The 15,011-nt window shown below is 37.0% G+C and overlaps 1 protein-coding gene across 2 annotated transcripts; it reads right to left on the reverse strand.

Moving 5' to 3' along the window:
* Positions 1-274: 274 nt before the first annotated feature.
* lmo4a (LIM domain only 4a) lies at positions 275-13,640 on the reverse strand. Of its 2 annotated transcripts, XM_052556875.1 has the most exons (5): positions 13,248-13,640; positions 6,597-6,842; positions 3,276-3,372; positions 1,467-1,625; positions 275-1,260 (listed from the first exon to the last, which is right to left on the reverse strand). In XM_052556875.1, exons 2-5 carry the CDS (start codon positions 6,833-6,835, stop codon positions 1,252-1,254), a joined length of 504 nt encoding a protein of 167 aa, XP_052412835.1. In that variant the 5' UTR covers positions 6,836-6,842; positions 13,248-13,640; the 3' UTR covers positions 275-1,251. The 2 variants fall into 2 exon arrangements, with proteins under 2 accessions (XP_052412835.1, XP_052412836.1); XM_052556876.1 differs by lacking the exon at positions 275-1,260 and having other exon boundaries at positions 1,461-1,625; positions 13,248-13,623.
* Positions 13,641-15,011: the final 1,371 nt, after the last annotated feature.

The raw sequence follows: 15,011 nt of genomic DNA on the forward strand, positions 1-15,011 counted from the left end.
GTAGCAACGTTCACAAAGACGCACAAGAACTCCCTTTAGCAAGACCCGCAGACTGAAGTCACTGCAAGAGGAATAAAAAGTGCCAGCTCAAATGCCTTTCATTACTCTCTATAACGATGTGGATGCAAGAGTGTGTGTTGAAATCTGGAGGTAATGAACCATGCTTTTGGCCAAGGACTATTGGAGAGCCATCTCGACTTCCAATGAGTGTCCAACACACCGAGCCAAAACCATTAAATGTTGATGTACACAGAGCAGAGATGTCAAGACTGTATTTGTAATGATTATAGTTTTTTAATTAAGTACTTTTTTCATTTACAGACATCTTATTTTGTTTTAACGCTCCTCCGTTTAAACAGAGGACACAAGGAAACAGGTCAACCATTGAACACGATACAACAGCACATGGGATATGTACAATTTTACTCTCCATCTCCCTCACGCTCCCAAAAGTCTTGGCAGACACTGAATAGCAGTCTCTATTAGAGAATATGCATACAGACATAATTTATTCTACCAAACCATGGAAAAAAAACATGCTGTTTCCTCTGGAGACTCTGACTCTTTCAAAAAGAGCACTTCATACATCATAAACGCGAGTAGACAAAACAATACATCTTCACGTGTCTGTACTGTGTATGTGTATAATTACTTGCTAAGAAGAAGTAAATGACAAAGGAGAAAAAACTGGACATGAAATTTTTTTTTTTTTTTTAGAAACCAAAGATGACAATGTTTTCAAAAAATATCAAATTACACTTAAAGTGAAAAGGGCTTGTAAGCTAAAGGCAGCCACCACTGAAACGAAACTGTGAGTTTTAACAGTCTTTTGATCTTTGAATGTCATTTTGTGGGCAAGAAGTGATAGCTTTCATAATCCATAGACCCATGCAGTCCAAAAAGTCAGGTAACGTCCACAACATTGCTTGAGAAACTTCTCAAAAGGGAACAAAATCACCCCAGCTTTAATTAGCTGCTCTTTAATAGAGTAAGGCTTCAGCCATCCCAGCCATAACCAGATGGACCACATATGAGGGATCATTCTCAGATTTCTCCAATTTGATTGTGTTTCCCTCATTAGGGGTGATTGTCTTGCAAGTGACCCACAGTACTTGCCTAGTTCTGGCTGGATGCACGAAAGAAAAGTGGACATCTTGGGTGTGGGTGGACATTCACAATGATGGATTGAAGGGAAGATGTGAGGAAAAATACGAAGAGAAGGCACGCTGCAAATTATACATCCTTGTTTTCTCAGCACACCTGAGTAAAAAGATCAAATAGCCAATCAGTTTAATTTTTTTAAATAATGCAGTATAGCAATCTCTATTCGTTTTTGTCATGTTTTTCTACCAACTGATACAAATTTACATTTGCAACCTTTGTTAAATTTACAGCTTTAAATGCAAGTTGAGGGATATCATTGACACTAAAAGGTTTCTTATCAATTCGGCGTGTTTTTATCATACCTTTTGGTCGGGTAGGAGGGTGTTGTTCTGCAGGGGGGTCAGGTGACTACTGAGCAAAGCTCCACCGGGTCGGTCATGTTCACAAAAGATGGTGCCGTTGATGTAGTGAAATCGGTCACCAGGCACCAAGCGATTTCGACATGTGGCACAGGTGAAACACTGGGAAGAGAAGAAAAACAAAGCAAAAGGTTATTTTACTGGACGTCTGGTGTGCCATTTAATGAATGTCTTCAACTAAACTAAAAAACAATTCAATTTGAGAGCAAATGGAAGTAGTGACATCTTGTGTATTTTTAGATATGAGAAAGAAAGTCCTATAGATATATAAAGTGTCCCATATGGAAAGTCATATAGATAAACAGTTTTTCCACTACTAGAAGAAATAGGTGAGGGATAAAAAGAGACCAGAAGAATAACACATATGGTACATTTGCATTGTTTGAAAAAATCTGTTACACTCCATGCTCACATTTCTTCAGATCCTCACAAATTAGAAATATTGTCAGGATGTAGTTACCCAATTTTGCAAACTTATGCAAACATGGACCACTGGGAAACCAAACTGATCCACTCAGCTTAATCATGGAATGGTTTCCTTTTCCAATCAAATATTATTAAGACAGGTAGACACCTAAACCACTATAATTAAGAAGGAATGTGTGGCGCAGTTGGGAAAACGGTTAGTTGATGAGTTTCGGTCGATATCTCTTGAGACTATCCTGCTATCAGTGTTCACTGAATGCAAGACTTCAGCTGACAATTCAAAGAGAAATGTATTTCCTCAAAAAAAGGCTACTTCAAGTCTTTGCAGATGTTTCCATTCCAACCAAATAATGTGAAGTATAAACACATATGTTAATATGAAAATCCTTTTATTCTCATTCTGGAGATATGAGATGATGGTCCAAGTCATTGTTTTGCAAGAATTATAAATCTCAGTCTTTCAACTTTTCCAGTCTTAAGGGAGTTGCAATACAATACTCAAAAATAATAAAATTTCATAAATCTAAATATGAATCATCAACTTATGTTGAGCAATTCCTGCTGGCTTACATGCCAGTGTCAAAGGGAATTAGGTAATTGCAATGTATAAATACAAATGCCTTCATGTTTTGGACTGGTTCATAAATTGCAACGGTACGATATTCGATGTTGAGTAATTCGATCTATAACCTGTCCTGTGACAGATAGGTTTGGCTCATCTTTTCTCAGATTCAACAGTGAAAATCCACATCAAATCATTTTTTTCAAGCTAGTCACATGCTACTGTGTTCTGCAAATGTAGGGCAGTACAACAATTTTGTGTCTATGCAGTCTGATCACAAAAGATTCATAAAGAGAATTTAGTCAACTGTAAATAATTGAGTCTATGACAAATTACTATCCATCTATACTGTACGTTATATGTAGTACAATAAAAAGTGTATCCCTGCTGTGTATAATGAAAAGTAATGACAGCTACATCTTTTCTATATTCTGGTCTTTATCCTGTTTGTTTCTACTAATTTGTTGTCAAAGTAGTAACATATATTTTCTTCTGACGTACATCTGTTTGAAAAAAAGAAAAAAAGCGTTGATAAGGGACTTGGTTCTATTCATCAGTACATGTGAGCTTGCAATCATTGTAAGAAAGAAGTAGGGTTTAGGTAGAGAAAATTATTGGATAAGTCTAGAATGAGTCTCCAGAGAAAAGTCTATAGTTCCACTGACTGAGCTCAAAATAAAAGGAACCTATGGACAGGTGTATCGTTCATTAATATTTTTTAAAACTGACAATGCATGAGTGTTTTCTAACAGGCTATGGCTCACCTTTAGATGGTAGACATTACCCTGGGCCCTCATCACCATCTCACTGGCAGGGATAGACTGTCCACATGCACTGCAGGCTCCACTGTGACCAAACAACCTGCACAGCCAGGGGAAAAACAATTATGAATTAAATATATAATAATATTTAAACAGTGACAAAATATCAGTTGAAAGTCAACACATTTAAACATCCAAAATACGTTTCCTTGAGTGATTTCTCATTTGAGGGATACAAAAAATATGTTTCCCATATTGCAGAATCACCCTGAAAATAAAAGACTTAAACTGATCCACTTCTTTTCCTTCCACAATTGGGGAAATTGATTTTTGCATCCGTAGCTTGAGTGCTTTTGCAATGTGTGTGTTTGTGAGTGTGTGGCTTGGATGGCAGGGCACCAAAGCCCCTCTAGTCCTAGACTGCAGCCTATCAGCTAATCTGGAGTGGCAGTGTAATTGGTGGCAATGGGTGGGGGGTGGCTGTAGGAGCCTCTGATCCATCCTTGGCTCCTAATTAGGGTGCACTTGATTACTCAGCTGCCTGAGCTTGAGGTTGTTATGGGCAATTTTAGGAGAACACTCAAATGAGTTCAAGTCGCGCTCTTGATGAGCTGAAAGAAAAAAAATGCATCTACACACACTCAGCCATATAGAGATAAAATCCAGATGCACACAAACAACACGCAACACACATGCATTCCACTCACACACATGCACACAAACAACTTGTTTTCATTCAGAACACCTGGAGCCACCACGACACAGTCATGTTTCAATAGGAAACATTTCTTCCCTCTCAGGGGTCTTTATAGTGACAGTAACCAGACCAGTTTGGCAGCTAATTCTCACCGCCTCACTTTCTCCTCTTCCCCCTGCCCTTTCTCTACCCCTCCTCCGCTATCACTGTCCCAGCTCTGACTGCTCGCAGTAATGAATTTTTGATCTTAATCCAAACAGTAATTTAATAATAAGCCCTGTTCTCCCTAATTAATGCACCCTACTTTTATCAGACCTCAGGCTCCACGCTGTGTCATTTTGTAATGAAGCTCTGCCCTTTTGATTAGCTGTATTATACATATTTAATACACTGCAGATTGAGTACACCTTACATGCACTCTTAAAGGAAATATCCATAAGAACACCCTTGACATGTAGGCCTATAACATGTTTGCTAAATTACAGTGTTGTAAGAGATATGTTCTTTACCAATGAGATTTTCTTTCTCAGTTGAGTTGTTATAGAACCCAATGTTGTCTTAAAACAACAACTTATCATAAGATGTCTGAACAGGTAAAAAGGGATAGATACAGTATATAATATTCAGAGAACAAATCTTGACCAGGGGTGCATCAGGTACTCGCAGACAAAACTATGGGTGCTTCAGAGAGGGAAAAAATTTCAAAAAAGAAAAATGGATCCTATTGCTAAATACAAAAAAATCCACATATAGGCACTCGCAATATGATCCACTTTTCTTTTTTTGACAGTATAATATAATGCATTACAAAAGTACCAACAAAAACAACAACAACAACAGTAATTTTATTTTAAAGTATTTTTTGGCAGGTGAGCCAGCCTTACATGCTAAACTATTTTTAAGATTATGTAGGTGTAATAATAAGAAGAGCATCTTTAATAAATAATGTAATAATAATAATAATTTTAAACAATTTTTAAATCATTTGTTTATTACAAATTGTATATACTTTTATATAAAGTAAATAATATTTCAATGTTTAATTTTATTCTAAAATATTTTAACAATGTATAGTTATATTAATATGAATAATAATATGAATAAACATATATTAATAAATAATTATTTAATAATTTAATTGACATTTAAATAGATTAATATAAATAAACAGATATAATAATTCTAATAATATATACAGTGTATAATCTTATATTTTATATTTATTTATATATATATTTATTTATATATATATATATATATATATATATATATATATATATATATATATTATACATTTGTATAATAACATGGGAATGATTGAAAACTGTACACTGTCTTACAATTAACGATAACAACTCTTCTGCGTCTTTCATTTTTATTTTAAATATGGCAGGGCTGCACAATTTCTTTTCAATTTGGGATCTATGAGATTGTTTGACTTTTCAGCAGGCATCTCTGGCACTTCTACAGCAATCACAGACAAAAAAAATATCTGTGTGGCAATGCCAAATAGTCAGACATCCCTGGTTGAGGTCCAAAACAGACCAGTGTGGGTCTAACAGGCAACAATGCCGTGCCGTCATGGCCCAATGCATCACTGCACACATCCAAACACACAGAGGTCAATTTCAAAGCCTCAGCAATTCTAAACAAATCTAATCTCCGCACCTCTGGAGCCTTCAGCTCAAAATATACAAGGGAATAGAGGCCAAATTCAATCAAAGGGCTATGTAATCATCATACAGACATACAAGCAATCATAGACCCCAGCGAAAACCACCAGAAAAATAAACGAATGATTTTTAGGATTTGCAAAACAAGGTTATGGTTGTTTTGTAGACTGGTCAAACTTTATAACAAAATTACAATTCTGAGTTGACTTCTAATTTGATCACCGAGCATGTGGTTAAACAGGACGGCTTGAGTCTAAAGTGGTGTATGGCACATGAAAAGCATGTGGGGAGTCTTTGAGGAATATGGCTGCTCCAGATGCCATGTTAAATGCACCCACACACTTCCTGTCATGATCGGTGAACTTCTCATGTCCTTTTCTTGTACAGTTTATGCAGTAACATGAGTTCTTAAGTGAGGCCTCAAAAAAGATTTTCAATATCAGTATGACAGACAAAGCTCTATAGTCATCCCAACAAAATCTGCTAATTTCAGATAAAGTTATTTTTCACAAATGGACAAATTAACATTTGGTTTATTCATTTAAATTTAAACTTAAAATGATAGTTTTGTTCAAAATAAATATGAAATAATAAATAGAAAAACCTTGCACAACTAAAAGTCATACAAGACAACATAATAAAAACGTAAGATCTGGTAGTGTGTGGGGTTTTATCTATTTTCTTCAGTTTAGGCCAAAATAAATATCAACACATTTCTAAATATCCTCTGTCTGGTAAATCAGAAAAGGAGATTTGCCAAATGATATGAAAGAACGATCAAGTTTACAAATTGAAGACATTTTATTGATTTGTCCCAGTAAAATCCGCAGATTTCCTATCCTTCTTGAGTAACATTACGACTCATGCTGTGACCAGAAACATTATTTATTTGCTCTTATTCAGCATTTCTACAGCAGTCCAACCAAATCCCCAACTGGCCGTTTCTTTTAGTACCTGATGTAATCGTTCTTGCAGAGGATCATTCCTCCTTTGCTGAAGCAGGTGCTGCCGATCTCTCCCAGCTGAGCCTGGCAGCAGGAGCACTTGAGGCAGCGCGTGTGCCAGTACCGATCCATGGAGAAGAGCAGGAAGCGATCCGAGATCCGACCTCCGCAGCCTGCACAGGAGCGCACTGCCCCGCCGCTGCCTCCTGTTACTGCAACGGCTGCGGTTTCCACACGGCTGTTCACCATCGCCTGCCTGCACACAAAAAAAGAGCGGAGAAACTCGTAAATCAGCAGATGTGGCCTGTGTTATCCAGAGGCATCGTTCTACCACTATCAGAAGATCAGCCATTAGAGATGTTCCTCCAAACCTCTTCAAACAAATCACCATAATACATTCTTATCATCCTGAGGAAATGTCATAGCAGAATGATGGGACAGATGTACTTCTCGCCCTGTTGTTGATTGCATTTTCAATGTCTCCATCCAGACAAGAGAAAAAAGGATCAAATTGACTGACCAATTGGGATTGGGGGGGGGGGGTGTAACAGTGACCAAGACTAGGAAAATTACTGTGGTACATAAATAACTGTAATAGGGATAAGTTTACAGTACTACCCTGAATTCACAGCAACTTGAACACATTATGTGGTTACATAATGTTGTTGTTTTCTCTTTGCCATTTTACTTCTTTCTATTGTGGCTGTGGTCACCTTTAGGTTCTTGTTCCGTAATGTTCAATGTTTTATTACAGCTAAAATTATGTCTGTTGTTTACCACCATTTATAGTATTACAAAAATTTATTTGTTGAATGTGGAATATTCAAGTTTTCAATTACACATAAAAGTCAGTTATAACATTTAACTTATTTTCTCAATGTAACATGGTGCAACCAATTGTACTCTATAACATTTTTATACTGGCTAAAAGGAAAAAAATGAAACTAAGGTTCCCACTCACAGGAAACAAAAATCAGCATAACAAAATATTTTTTATCCCACAATAGGTGCAGCAAGAAAAGAAAGCATTTGTGGTTTATATCATAAACGGTTAATGAAACTGAGAGCAAACTTCCCTGTATGTCATTGTCATCACCAGTGCAGAGGTACACAAGACCTGTCCAGAAAACCACCCTCTCTTAGCACGAGAACCTGTGGAGCTACTGAAATGAATGAATAACAGATAAAGTCATTTCTCGGTATGAAAATGTCTTATCACGATTATAGAGACCAAAATTATCATGGTTAAAATTTGTTGGAAATGTTAAAAAAATATTACTGACCTAAATCACTTCACCAAGTTTTGCATTTAAAAAAAATAAAATAAAATAAAAATAAAATTACTTTTTGTTTGCATTGTCACCAAAACAGTAACATCATCAATCATGTCTGGATTTTAAAAGACAACATGACTGACAACAACTTATCTAATAGCATGTTCAAATATTCAATGTAAATGTTAAAATAAAGCTTTGAAAACGTTTCATAAAAAATATAAAAACTTCACATTTAAGTCTCTAAATAAAGCAAAAGGTTGAGTAAGTCAAAATGATAATTGATTAATAAATGATTATATGTATTTTATCTGCTCCATAAATAATTCTAGGTAACTTATATGAATTATTTTAAATGTGTAGAATCCACATAAGCTTGTTTTTCATCAACCAGTCAAAATTTACAGCACGACATACAAATTTGGTCTTTTTTTTTTAGCCAGACAAAACCCACTGCACACAAGCTGAATATAAATATATCGAATAAGTCTCTGTGTATCCACTCTATGACAGTAGGTGGCGCTTATGGAAAAGCTGAATTACAGCTGTTTCCCCTTGACCTCTGTGGGCAAGACAGCACTGCGATTAAGGACACTTCTTTAGGTATTACAAAGAGCGAAGATGTTTTTTCTAATGACAGTAAGAACCCTTCAGAGGTACATTCATATAATTAATTCATTCATATACTTTTTTGTATTGTCTCTTTAAAAACCTCAAAGCTTTTCCACCATGTTCTCACTCAAAATGAAAGTATTCTGCGTGCAGTGCACACGTGAGACTGTTACTCAAAACTATACATTTTATACTGGATAGTATTTATTTATCCATTCTCGGTTGTTCAAATCGCGGTAATCGAATACGGTTATAATGATAATTAAATTATTTTAGTGGTAATACTAACCGTGAGGAATTTTATCATGATTTATTATCAAACTGGTTATCGTTACATCTCTAAATCTGTATTAATAACAAATGCATTTAAAATATGTTTGTACAAACATACTGGTGTTGAAGTACCTCTTGGAAAAAAAAAAGTCACATTTTAAAAGTTAAAAGAAAAAAACAAATCTTAAAGTGCAATGTTATTGCCACGGAACCACAATAAAACTCATGCTGCAGGCAATTCTATGGAAATGATGTAGTCCACAGATTTTTATATCTGCCTTAACATTATCAGTTTATATCTACAGCTCATTTCCAGAACTTTCATTGCAAATATGAGTGGAGATCAAGCCCAGCTGGAGGCAGTGCAGCTCTCAAATGGCAGTAACTGGAACCATAAGGACAAACTTAAGTCTGTTCCCTTTCAGAGTACGCAATCTCAGAGTCTGAATGCTGATCCAAGAACAAGGGTCATATCTATATGTTGTTTCTAAATAAGAATGCTAATCTAAATCAGAATTTTCACTTTTCCCTTTTTTCATGGTATGTCCAAGTTGTAGTAAGTATGCCTAGTGGTAAACAGCCTTCAACCAATATGAGAACTCAAACTATTCCCGCTTTCAATAAACAGCCTTATACAGTTCCAGAAGGATGAATTCAGACTAACCACCAACCATCTTCACCACACACACATACTAGTACAGTGTTAGTACCTCTAGCTTCAGACCAACATATTACCTTTTCTAACTTTATTTAAATAAGCACGAAGACTGTGGTTTGGAGACGGTTAGACTGTCTAAGCAAAAGACATTTAGGCTCAATACACCTAACACTTATAATACACTTGCTTGAACACATTTGGAAATGCTTGCACATTTTATTTCTAAAAATAACTTTGTATCTCTGCATTGTTTTCTGAACAGACACAAAGCGAGCTTCCCTGCTGCATTTGGAGAACTTCTGCGAAATCCAGTGAGGAACAGACGGTGCAGTCTGCTCTTTTTGGAAGGCAGCAGCAATGTGAGGAAGAGGTTTTGGACATCTGGCAGAGGCTATATCACTTGTTATTTCCTCCCTCTGTTGTTCTGAAGGAGAGGTCAGTCGGCAGCAGACTGGAGATAGAGGCCAGGTTAGAGGTCACAACTGAGCCCTGTTGATTGGTAGGGTTGACCAGGGGTCAAAAGAGGACAGGAAAGAAACAGGAAAGCTCTTTGTGCTTCACTCTAAAGGATTGGGAATGCTTTCCTCTGCTCCTATCTGTTTTCCTATCCTTGTGTCGGACATAAGATTTTGGCCGCCACGTGTTTTCCCAAAAAACAGAAGCATGAACATCAGGTATGGTAGAGTCAGCCCAAAAATGAAAATTCTGTCATCGTTTACTCACCCTCACGACACAAAAAATTTATATTTTGAATAGATTTTTTTGACTGTACTTTTAAAATATATTTTTTTGTGTTACACTGAAGAAAGTAAAGGCTGGATTACACTACACAGCTTTTGCCCAGATTTGTGCCCTAATTTATAGTCTGGATGAGCTGACGCCGGTTGCATAAAGTCAAAGAGTTGACAGATTTCACAGAAAATCAAATAGAGTATGATGGGCATGAGTCTTTTAGCATCAGACTATGATTCTGTCTATTCTGAGGATGTCAAAGTTGTTTGAGATTTTGAGCCGATTTGTCATGTGTCTCCTACTAATGAAGTGAGTGTTCTGTATAAATTAGTTTTGTTTGGAAAAACTTGAAAGTCTAGTAGTGTTTTAGTGATTTAATTTATTATCTCTAGTTTTTCCTCAGTAACCCTTTATGCAGCTGACAAGTTCATAATGCCTTGTGTTTTAAAATCATTTCAGATTTTAAAAGTCAGTGTATGACAGTGTAGGCAAAATGACAGAATATTGATTTTGAGGGGAACTATCCATTTAAATTTTTAATGATTCAGGGGTTTATAACACAGTTTATATAGTAAAAAAAATGGTGGAAATCCTAAAAGCCAAGCATTAGCAGTCTGCAGAAAAATAACCAGGAAAGAGAGACCTTGTGTGCACGTGGTGAACATTCCCTCACCTAACCTAGTAAAACTGACCGAGCAGGTCTAATACAAAGCTCAGAGAGCTGCGTAAGCATTTCCTCCACAAACACAAGTATCCTGAAACTGACATGAACCTACATGCCTGAATTCATATTGGAGAATTTGCCAAGCAATGGTTTAAACCAATTCCTGACACCCTCAGCTCTAATCTTTTCATTGTCATGTCAGAGTTGGGGATATTTGTAAGTCATACACGAACTATGAGCCTGATATCTTATTAAATGCATTGGGACCCGCTGTACAAGATTACAAACCTGAACCAAAAGTACATTTATTCAGCGCTTCTACACAAACAGATTTTGCCTCGGGACCTTTTCTCCATAACTGACACTGGTAACAAGCAAAATACATTGTCATTCCCACACACCTGCAGAAGTGCAAAGCAGGTTGCCAAATAACTTTGCAACAGCTAATTTCATGAAAATGCAAATCCCCCGTTTTTAATCATGCCTTTCCTGCAGACCTGAGAGCGAGAGAGACAATGCTGCCGAATGGGACCCTGGGGGAATATCACACGCTTTGAGGCTTGGCTGTTTCAATACAGAACAATTACATTATCCCTCTAATAACTTAGGTAAGTTAATCCTTCACTGGAAACGCTCGACGACAAGCTTTTTTAAGCTATGAGGCTTAATGTAGTGTGTTATCACAGAGTAGCAGGAGTTTGTGATGCTATAGGCCTACATCTTTGGCATTCTGCATTATGTTATGACCAATTCTTGACTTAAAAGGCAAGCCAAAATATGGCATACAGTACATACTGCTTAAGCAGAGTGCAAAGTTTGTTTAAAGGTCACTGCTAACTTAAAACAGGCAAATCTAGGCAAATAGGTAATATATGAGCACAGTTGTACATCAATGGGCAGATTTATAAAAGAGTTTGATATATGCCAACATTTTTGGCAAGAGTGGAGAATGTCATAAAAGCTCTACAGACTCACTTTAACTATTTTTTATACCTATTTTAAGAGTTTTTTAGTAATTTATATCCTATGTGAGTTTAATATACCAAATGTTTAAAGCATAAATATCAATTAAAAACGTAAATATCAAAAAACTGGCGTGTATGTCGAGAATGCATCCTGTTTTCCCAAACGTAACTGAAACGGTCAACCAAGTTCTGCTAGTTTCGAAGTGAGGAGCTAACGTTACTCTGGAAATAGACCAAACTCTTTCTTTCTCTCGTTATTTAAACGCTGTCATCAGAAAGGTCAGAGAGGGGGAGGCTCGTTCAGTTCCACTTGACTAACGGGCTGATTGATGAAATGAGAGGCAAAAACAGAAGCTAATGAAGAGAAACACAATACCGTCGCTGTCCGAGCGCAGACTGATGGATTGGTGTCGGCTTGACGGAGCAAATGATGGGTCTCCGCCACGAGACAAATCACATATCATCAATTACTAGCCTAATGGTGTAGTAGGAGACTTAAGAACACACTATTATGTTTTTATGGTTAAGCTTCAACTTTTCCTTTTGTTGGGCGGAACGTCTGTTGAGAACTAACCGCACGGTCACCATAGAAACTCGGCAACGCGAGAGAACGACCGTATAATCAAGTGACTTGTTTAATGCTGTATCTGTGAATGTTTAGTGTCATAACACGTCGCTTAAGACAGCATATAACTGCGCAAAAACCTAGTGTGAGTCCCTGATAATTAAAATAAATGAGCATAACACCACGGTTCGCAGCCTCTAAAAATAGTAAGTTAGCGAGTCCAACGAGCAAATGACCAAACCCTGGTTGGCACCGCCGCAGATTAGCAGTATATCCTTCTATTTTAATAATGCGCTCTGGGGCCATATAACTACACGCTTCGCCGTTTCATTAAAACAGGTCTCTTTTTAATTAACACTCCGCGCACAACTCCCCATTGTGCACAATTCTCCGCTTCAGTGACAGCATACATCAAGGCGCTGTCTCAAAAAATAGTGTGCTTCCTACCTAGACTGCACTTTAACCTAGACCCCAACTGAGCCCAGCCGTCTAGGTTGGCAGCTCACTACGATTTGAGATACAGCCTGCCAGTTACGGTACAGTGAAGTTGCAGCCAATGCGTAGCAATGTAAAGTTTGGTTAAACAAGGTTGGGGAATAAAATAAATTATAATCATAAAACTTACATTTTTGGTCCATAGTTCAAGTGTGGAACTTGCAGCCCAAAATGTATTGTCACCAATGGTCTCTATGATCTATTTGCGCAATTAGGACGTTTTTGAGAAACGAAACTCTGGTAAATGTGGTGCAAACAGCATTAGATGAAAGGTTCTAAATGACAAATAACTATGTTGAGGTGCGTGTTTGAGTGGAACCTGTTAAAACAGAAAGCCATCGAAACATCGGGACAGTAACGTTACTCCAACGATATTGGAATTATCTTTACCAGTTCACAATCTTTATTAATGTTTTTACTCACCGCTATTTGTAAGTTACGGAGTCTGGAAAGAAGCCAAAAGTTGGTGGGATCAATCTCAAAGTTATTGTGAGTTGATAAACAGTGAGAGAAAGTCTGTTTTTTGTATATGTATTTTGTTTTCGTCCAGCAAAAGAAAATCGTTGAAGAAAATGCGCTGTTGATAATCCGAGTGTCGCGTGTTCCAACAAACTTCAGAATCGTCCCCCTCTCAGAAGCGCTCTGCTGCCACCGTCAAACTCATATTAATGTAGAGCCTTTGCCTTTGCACGTGATCTTTCTGTCGCTTTCTTAAAACTAAAATGTATAACTTGCTTTCTTATGACTTCATGTCTAAAACCTCCTATGAGCTGCGAAATCAGTTTACACTGAAATTACACACGAACGAACAGGGAGAAATTTTTAAAGTCACTCCTCTGATGACGTGCCATAGGTGCAACCCCAACAGCCAATGAGCGGCAAGGGGGCGTGGCACTTGACAGGATGATGGATGGCTGTTTGGGCAACTTTAAACTATTTGAAAGTGAACTAATTTTAAATTGTCTATAATCACCACGGCTGAGTTATGCTGAAATGACTTAAAAGCCGTCTTTATCCACAACATTTAAGCCTGCTGACGACTGGCGCGGCCACGTTTATTAATTATTCACCTACGCGCTGACACAAACGGAGTTTTCTATAGCATCAATCTATAAATAAACCGACAATAGATGCAAAAACAGACAGTCCAAATAACAGATGTGCTCACGCAAGAGGAAAACAGGCAGCTGTTAAATTGAACACTACCACGTGTCTCAACTTATATTTGCTGCGTCTCTCGGCACGATCGAAGCTGCGAACATCTGTCCAAGATGGAAAGCCAATTACCTCTGGCGCCGTAAATCTTTATTTAACCAATGCAAAACCGTCCAATCTGCTTTGATTTACCATCACAGGCTAAAATGAACTAGCCTTGGCCTCTCATTTACAGACAGTGCTACTACAAAGAAATATTGTGGCTTATTATGTCAACTAAACACACCTGCGAGGCCAAATCACTACTTAACTGTTAATGCTCTTCTTTGTTCTAAGTGCTATGTTCATAGTGTAAGTTGCATGATAAGTTTATTTTTAACCTGTCCTATATGATGCAAAGGCATTGTATAATACTTAATGTACTACATTTTTATTTTCATGAAGGAGGGACAATATCACATTTAGCAGATTTGAAAAATAAATACATAAAATTCTAGTTGTATAAAACAACACTTGTTAGACTCCCTGTCTAAAACTAACAAGGAATCAAATTTCAGTAAGCTATACAACTATTATTCAGACAATAGTTTAAAAGTATGTATCAAGGTCCTTGTGTAAGGTTCACAAACATTATTTTTTTATCATAAATGAGGCACAGCCGCCATAACTTTGTCAAGATTTTCACACAGGAGATGTACATGTGCTTGGCCCCTATATACAGACACTGGGCCCATTGCATTTAAAAGTGTTATTATTCTTGCTCAGGAATTAAGGGGACTAGCGACATCTAGTGGAGGGTTCTATGATCTATTTCGTGTGCACTTGAGGCCAGAACTAGAGGCATAATTAAATAAAAACATAAATATTATTAGTGAAAAAAGTATAGAAAATTAGAGTGAAAATATATAATGGAATTATTTTGTCTACTTTTGAATTTGCTCATTTGCCAACAAAATTAGCAATCTAGTATCATTATCCTGTTAGTATCATGAGAACACAAATAAGTGAATATATAAGGGGTCAAAGATGGGT

Source organism: Carassius gibelio, chromosome B5, assembly GCF_023724105.1.
Source record: "Carassius gibelio isolate Cgi1373 ecotype wild population from Czech Republic chromosome B5, carGib1.2-hapl.c, whole genome shotgun sequence".
Classification (NCBI taxonomy): Eukaryota; Metazoa; Chordata; class Actinopteri; order Cypriniformes; family Cyprinidae; genus Carassius; species Carassius gibelio.

What these genes read in the sequence shown, in the direction of transcription:
- lmo4a (XM_052556875.1), bottom strand. Translation starts at nt 6,835, where the DNA reads ATGGTGAACAGCCGTGTGGAAACCGCAGCCGTTGCAGTAACAGGAGGC. An exon ending in TGCAAGAACGATTACATCAG is followed by an intron (nt 3,373 to 6,596) that starts GTACTAAAAGAA and finishes CTGGCTGTGCAG; the next exon opens with GTTGTTTGGTCACAGTGGAG. An exon ending in GTAATGTCTACCATCTAAAG is followed by an intron (nt 1,626 to 3,275) that starts GTGAGCCATAGC and finishes TTCTCTTCCCAG; the next exon opens with TGTTTCACCTGTGCCACATG.